Here is a 7,500-nt window from a genome sequence, read left to right as displayed (position 1 = left end):
TACATTGTAGTCAGCCTCAAATCATCACCTAATCCCATAGTTCATAACTCTAGAAAGTATTTTCAGATTCAATAAAATTTAATAAAATCTATAAAACTATTTAAATGAAGTTAGACATGAATTCGGGTTTAGTTACAAGAGTATCATAATTTTTCTCTGCGAATGTTGTATATTAACACACACACACACACACATACACCACACACACACACATACACCACACACACACGCAAAAAGAAATGAGAAGGAAAGAGAAAAAGAGAGAGAGAGAATGAGAAAAAGAAAGAGAGAAAGGGAATGAAAGAGAGAGAGAGAAAAAACAGTTTTTTCTATGTGCGTGTTAAATGGCTGTTCCTTTAATGTTTCTTCTCGCATATTTATCACATTCCTTTCGAACGTGTTTGAATTTTCAAAGAATATTTTTTCAAATTATTTTTTTCGAAATTTTTTTTTTAGAATAAGAACTAAAAATAAATTCAACAAAAACAGGTGGCCGGCCGTCAACAAATTTCAATTCATTGATTCATTAACTGATTAATCTAATCTAATTAACTAACTAACTATCTAACTAACTAATTAACTAACTTATTTCAGATGAATTAATTGAAATGATTTTTAAAAATAATAATTATTACCGAAATATATTTTGATAATTATTTCCGAAATATATTTCAAGTTGAGTCGCAAGAATGTGCTATTAACCAAAATTGCGTTGCTCACCTATGTGATATGTGTCTTGTCAGCAGATAGCAGTGTGTTAAGTATGTGTGTGTGTGTGTGTGTGTGTGTGTGTGTGTGTGTGTGTGTGTGTGTGTGTTGTGGTGTTGTGTGTGGATTGTATGTGTGTGTGTGGATTGTGTGATCGTGTGATCGTGTGGGTTGTGTGTGTGTGTGTGCGTGTGTTGTGCGTGTGTCCTTAGAATTTATGGTGTAAAATGGGGTAGAAATTACGTTCACATGGCAAACTTGAATTTAATGAGGAGCATTATGATGAAAAACAATGTAGAAAATACATTTCTTGAACAAAGTACCTTAGCTGATTTTACTTTGTGGTACATAAAAATTTGAAACTCTTGCGAAAGTATTTTTTGGCTTGGTTAAAAAAATTTCATCCTTAAAACAAAAAATCTGTCAAATTTGACGTTGACAAAAATGCTAGCATGGCAAATTTTTAGCAGAGGAATGTTCAATTGGCCCAGGGTTGTCTGACAGAAAAAAGATGCTGATTTGGTTAATTAATTAAATTGTGTATTTGATTGATTGACTGGTTGAATATATTTGTTTGTGTGTGTCATAATCATCATCGTCATCGTCTTCATCATTTGTGTCATCATAATCATTATCATCATCATCAGCAGCATCATCATCATTATCATCATTATTAGCCGCATCATCATCATCGTCATGTTTGTCATCATCATCATCATCAGCCACACCTCCATCATCACCATTACTACTAGCATATTAAGGTCACACACAACACAGAATTACTTTATAACACAAATTTATTACTTCTTAACCGTGCTCCTTGAAGCATCATTATCAGCACATTTGGTATACACAAACATGAAAACACACACAACTCACGCACCACATACACGCCACACATACACACACACGCAATCGCAAACAAAAAAAAAACACACATACGTACATATTTACAGGAGTGTTTGTTTATATACATGTGTGGGCTTAGATGTGTGTGTATGTGAAGTGTGTGGGTGGTGTTTGTGTACATAAGTGTGGGTGCGCGCGTGTGTGTGTATATTGTGGCTATAAAAATTTTCTTGTTACTAGCGCAAAAATCTTGAGTGACGTTGAAGTTTTTGCAGCAGTTATTGTTGAATGAATTATATTGAACGCTGTGATGGTATTTGATTGTGACTGATGGGTAGCAACGAAATTTTTGTAATCAATTTATCCTAATAAAATTTCAATAGTTTAATTCACTAACCCACACACACAATACACACACACACACACACACACGTCTCTAAACACTTACACACGTATCTACTCATTCACACACATAAACTAATAGGTGCTTTAAAACACGTACATACATATACACCAACAAACAACCCAACTCACACACACACACAAACACACACACAAACACAACACAAACACACACACAAACACACACACATAGCATTGATTTCAGTACATCAACACTGGCGTAACTTAAATAAATTGCTCAACTCGTTTCATACAGAAAGAACAAATTTCAATTGTTGTTTGTATGTATTAAATACGAAATACAACATACAACTATTTTGTATGTTTCAAATACAAAAAGTACAAAAAAGTCAATTATTTTTTCATAAAAAGATACAATGTGTGTGTGTGTGTGTGTGTGTGTGTGTGTGTGTTGATTGGAATGTCTGTCTGTGTGTGTTGGTGTGTTTGTGTGTGTGTTTGTGTGTTTGTGTGTGTGGTGCGATATGCGAAGGAAATCCCTCGCTCTATTAATCTTCCAAGTCAGCGTGCATGTTTTTTAAAAAATTTGTTGCTGAAAAATTAAGACGACAACTTTTAAGAAAATGAATGACTTTTGTTTAGATTTTTTTTTAAAAAATAAAACTAGCGGAAAAGCTTGTTAGATTTAAAATCTGTCGTAAGGTCTTAAAATGCGATTTGTTTTTTGTTTTTCCTAGTTTTTCCAATTTTTTTCCTGCAAAAAAGTTGTTAGCGTTATGAATTTGCAAACATTCCATCAATCAAAAATCACCCACTTGAATTTATTTCATTTTTTCTGCATTGAACTCGAGAATTTTTTAAAGAAAACCTAGTTATCAGTGATTCATGCTTCGTTTTTGAAAACAGTCACTTATATACTGTCGTTAATTATTACTGTTATTTTATTTTAAATTCCTTTTCAAATAATTTTCAAATGCATCATTAAAAAACAAAAAATTTAGAGAATATTTAAGTTTTATTCAAAGATTATTCGTATGACATTTAATTCAATGTTATCCCAGTAGTATGTTTGTAATGAAAAAAATTATAGTCTGAAACCGTGTGTGTTTGTTTGTGTGTGTTTGTGTTTGTTTGTGTGTGTGTGTGTGCGTGTGTGTTTATTATTCATCAGTAATATTACTTAGCAAATTAGTTTCACAGTAGGCTGAGCAATATAACAAGAGAAAACACACTGAAAACTTGTACATACAATGAATCAAAATGAAGTATTACTATCAAATCTCATTGAATTTTTAATTATTTACAGCCAAATGCACTTGTTAATAAAAATTTATTACAGATACACTAGCTGAAAATATAGTGCGCCAGTTTATTAAAACATTATTTGTTTATTTAATGATTTTTCAATTTTCTTTCATAGCGAAGAAGTTTATTTGAATCTTGTATACATTTTAAATTTAATTCAAGTAGCTGAAACAGAAATTTTGCGAAAGTAACAGTGGAGTGAAGCTGGCCGTAAAGAAGAGCAAACGTTTACAATTAAGGAAGAGTATCACTACTCTTATTATATTTTGATTGTCGACGTCAATCAGCTGATGTCAGGCGAGGAACATAACTTTCTTACTCCCGGCAACTACGCATCCCGACTTCCTCTTCCTCCTCCTGGCAATCGAGCTGCCGATGACGAATGACGTCACGGCGTTGCTATGGTGACGACCTTGCAACCTCAATCTGTTAGAGAATGTGTTGACTTCGCATCTGAGATTCTCATTGAGCCAGCAGTAGAGTAGCGGGTTGATGCAGACCGATAACATGGCCATCCATTTGAAGATCAGGTCCAATAACCCGATGTGGGGCAAGAGAAAGCTCTCGAGGGAGGTTTCATCTTCAGTCCAGTTGCTGACGTGGTCCGTGCGTAGGTTCTGTTGTTTGTAGTGCTTGTAGATGGGTTGTAGGTTGTGGAGGTAGTAGTGTATACCCCTGTGCATTCGTTCCAGTTCCGATGAGATGTTTCTAAACTTTATGGTCTCCTCGTCCAGTGATTCGATGTTTTCAAGTGTCGAATTGAGAGATTCGATTGGAGATGGATGGTTGTTGGCGGATGTTGCAAACATTGTTGTTAGTGTTGCTGATGACGTGTTTGTTGTTTCGTTATTGGACGTCAGTTGGGTCGGGTTGTTGCCGGGGTAGGTGAGCAAAATTTCGGTGCAAAGGGAGAGAACATTCCAGGGCGTCCAACACACGCAGAAGTTGACAACAGTGGCCATGAGGATCCTGTTCGTTTTGTAGAAGCGACGTTTGACGCTGCTCGTGGTCGAAGAGTTCGTCATCATAAATGTCGAAAATCTTTTTGTGGTTGTCATCGTTGAGTTTGTCAATGAAACGTAGCTTTCATCGCTATTACGATGCTGGTGGTGTTGTTGTTGTTGTTGTTGGAAATTGACGTTGTTGTGTTTGTTGTTTGTGTCGTCCTTCATATCGTACAGTTTCACTTCATTCTGCTCCTTCTTGAGAACGTTCTTGTTGCTGTTATTATCCCTATTTGCCTCATCAAACTTGTTGCCTTTGTTGTTTCTGTTGTTGTTTTTAACGACGAAGTCACTAGAGTTCGAGAGTTTTATTGGGAATTTTTGGTTTCCAAAAAATTCTTTCGGCGGTTGAAGCATGTCTTTGTCGTTCGTATCAGTGAGGTCCGCAGCGGATTTGTGATTTTCTTTATGTTCCTCTTTTGATTTGTTCTCGTTGTTATTTCTTGCATGAGCATTGCAGCGAGTTGTGTTGTCGTGGTCGTTGCTGTCAGTTTTGTTCTTGTCATCATCGCTGCTGTTGAATAAATTTTTGTTACACGTTTCTACAATTTCTAAATTAATGTTATGATCGTTATTGAAATTAATGTCGGCATCTATATTGTTGTTGCTCTGGCAGGCGAAGTTTGAGATGTTGGTGTTGCTGTTGTTGTGGCACGCAGCGTAACGAACGTGCGTTTGTCTCGTCTTAAAAATTTTATTCAAAATATTTTGCGGTCTGCGGTGGGCTTTGTAAGGTTGGTTGCGTGAGTTGTAGGTATTAAAAGTGATGATGTCGTTATCGTAGTTGTTGTTGTGGTGGTGTCTGTTGTTGCTTCTGTTGTGGCTGCTTTCCTGGCTACACACAGTGATGTTCTTAATACTGCTGCTGCTGTTTTTATATTTCCCTGGTTTGTATGATTTGTTCGCTAAACAAACGTAGATCTGGAAATATAAGATCGCGGTGATGAACAGAGGCAAACAAAAGAGAACAATGAACACAAAAACGCTGTAGAGTTTGCGAATGTTTGCATGAACAGTCCAGTGCTCTCTACATTCGAATTTATTAAACTCATCCAGCTGATAATACTCGGTAAAATAGAGCACAGGACTTGCGAACACGACGGACAGCATAACGTTGAAAATTATCACAAGTATCGTCTTTTTTATGGTCAGCCTCTTCTTAAAGGGATGCACCACTAACCGGTGCCGATCGAAAGCGATCATGAATATTGTACTCGTCGATACAAACATCGGTATCGCCATTGCAGGCAGCGTCAAGTGACACAACAGCTTACCGAAAGCCCAGTTGCCAGTAAGTTGATAGTGCAGCTGAATGGGCAGCGAGAACAAACATAGCGCTAAATCACTGGCCGATAAACTGACAACGAACAAATTAGTGACCGATTTTAGAGATTTCGAACAACCGATGACGAGAATGACACTGAAGTTGCTGATGAATCCGGCGGAAATGATGATGACGTACATGACAATGATGGTGATTTCAACGGATGCGGGCTGATTGAGACCGCCTTGCTGCTGTAGGGCCCTCTCTTGAATGTTCTGCAGGAGAAGGTGATATCTTCGCGCAATGTGGTATTCATTCAAAAGGTCTGAAGTGGCGTTGAAAATGCTGCTGCTGATGTTGTTGTTGTTGATGATGCTGCTGTTGATGTTGCTATTGATGGCTTTGCTTGTGTTGTTGAAAAGATTGTTGTTTTTCGTCGTGTTGTGGTCGTTCATATAGCCATGGAGTGAGTTTTTAAACGGGTGGTAACGCTCCATGGATGATGTTTCAGTGGATGATGTTCCAAACATGCTGTCGAGAATTACAACGTCATCAATTGAAAATCTGTCGAAATCCTTCCAAGCTGGCACTGATGGAACAGCAACGACAACATCGGATTCATCCTTACGGCCGAAAATTTAATCCACTTGTATATTTCTAACTTTTAAAAACATGGTCTGAAAATTTATTTTGAAAATGTCACTAAAATGTTAAAATATTCATTTGCATACATCAATTAAACACTTTTAAAAAATCTAAACAATTTTCTCCAGTTAATGTATCAACTAACAGACCACAAATTTTTTTGTTTAAAGCAAACACAACAAATTAAATTAATTAAAAGATAATTTATACACATATGCTTATATTTTTCACAAATTCATGAATAATTTTCGCGATAACAAAAAAATATTTTTCACTATTATAGAAATTAATTTTTCCGACGCTACTAGTTTGCCTGCATGCCCATATGAAGGTTTCTAAAGCAGAGCTATGCAATAATATGCGTGCCACGGTGCAACCGCATGTCATCTGGTTTCTAGAAATTATAAACATTTGGGTATATATATACACATATATGTAACGTTACATTTGTACGTAAGAACATATACATACAATATCCATTTACTTTTTTCATTCATTCATTCTTTATTCCTTCATTCATTTTTTCTTTCGATCGTTTGTTCATTGTTTGCATGTTCATTAATTTATTCATACATTTTTTTATTCATTCATTCATTCATCCGATATCTCAAGATGCTGAAGACGATGATGACGACGATGATGACGACACGACACATCTTAAATATAGTCGAAGTCGTCATTGTTGAAAACGTCCAACATTTTTCCATTAAAACTGATATGACATTCAAAAAACCTTGCCATTTTTCTCATTTTTCAGTTTTTTCAAATTAAAAAAAATATTTTAATAAATTTATTGCAAATTCTGGCAAATAATTATTCACTTCTTTAACAGCCTGTTTCTGCCGGGCTATAAAATGAATTAATTTAATTTAATTTTTTAAATTTTAACCAGACATTTTCGTTCTTCTGCAACTCTTTTTCATTCTTCATCTATTTGAATATTTTATTTCGATTTTTTTTGGGAGGGAGGAACCATTTTACTCTTTTAATTTATTTTTCTCCATTTTTGGGTTTGAGAATTTGCGGAAATGAATGGTAGTAAATAAGATTTTTCATTTATGTTGGACAGTTTCACGGTTTATATTTAGACCTTGATTAAATTTTGTCTTGTATTTTTTGCCTATCGCTATTTTCTTATTCATTGTTTACATGGCGACAGGATGGTGTAATGGTTATAGCGCCTGCCTCTGTTGTCCCAGTAACCGGGTTTGAATACAAGGGATGCTCCCGCCTATCCCATGTAATGTGTGTGATAAGTGAATTTTACGCGTAGTTTTAAGCGCTTGTGTGTTGTTGTTGGAATCTTTGAGATTGAAGTAAAAGAAGGTAAGTGTATGTTTGTATGTATGTATGTGTGTTTGT

At 35.6% G+C, this 7,500-nt stretch overlaps 2 protein-coding genes across 2 annotated transcripts in view; one reads left to right on the top strand and one right to left on the bottom strand.

Annotated features, from left to right (window-relative positions):
• HELRODRAFT_193843 (hypothetical protein) overlaps positions 1-96 on the top strand; it is a 3,359-nt gene extending 3,263 nt beyond the window's left edge. Inside the window, exon 5 of the mRNA XM_009029605.1 lies at positions 1-96. This exon is cut by the window's left edge and continues 785 nt beyond it. The gene's annotated coding sequence lies outside the window, so the exon portion shown is untranslated.
• Positions 97-3,668: 3,572 nt separating this feature from the next.
• HELRODRAFT_142283 (hypothetical protein) lies at positions 3,669-5,702 on the bottom strand (the record flags this gene model as incomplete). Its single annotated transcript, XM_009029604.1, has 3 exons — positions 3,669-3,788; positions 4,143-4,224; positions 5,071-5,702. Coding segments are annotated over 3 exons (834 nt in total), but the record flags the coding sequence as incomplete, so codon positions are not given.
• Between the last annotated feature and the right edge of the window lie 1,798 nt (positions 5,703-7,500).

This window comes from Helobdella robusta (genome assembly GCF_000326865.2).
Source record: "Helobdella robusta unplaced genomic scaffold HELROscaffold_60, whole genome shotgun sequence".
In the NCBI taxonomy this organism is placed as follows: Eukaryota; Metazoa; Annelida; class Clitellata; order Rhynchobdellida; family Glossiphoniidae; genus Helobdella; species Helobdella robusta.
Note: the sequence above shows the minus strand (reverse complement) of the source record. Positions and strands in the feature narration are given on the sequence as shown.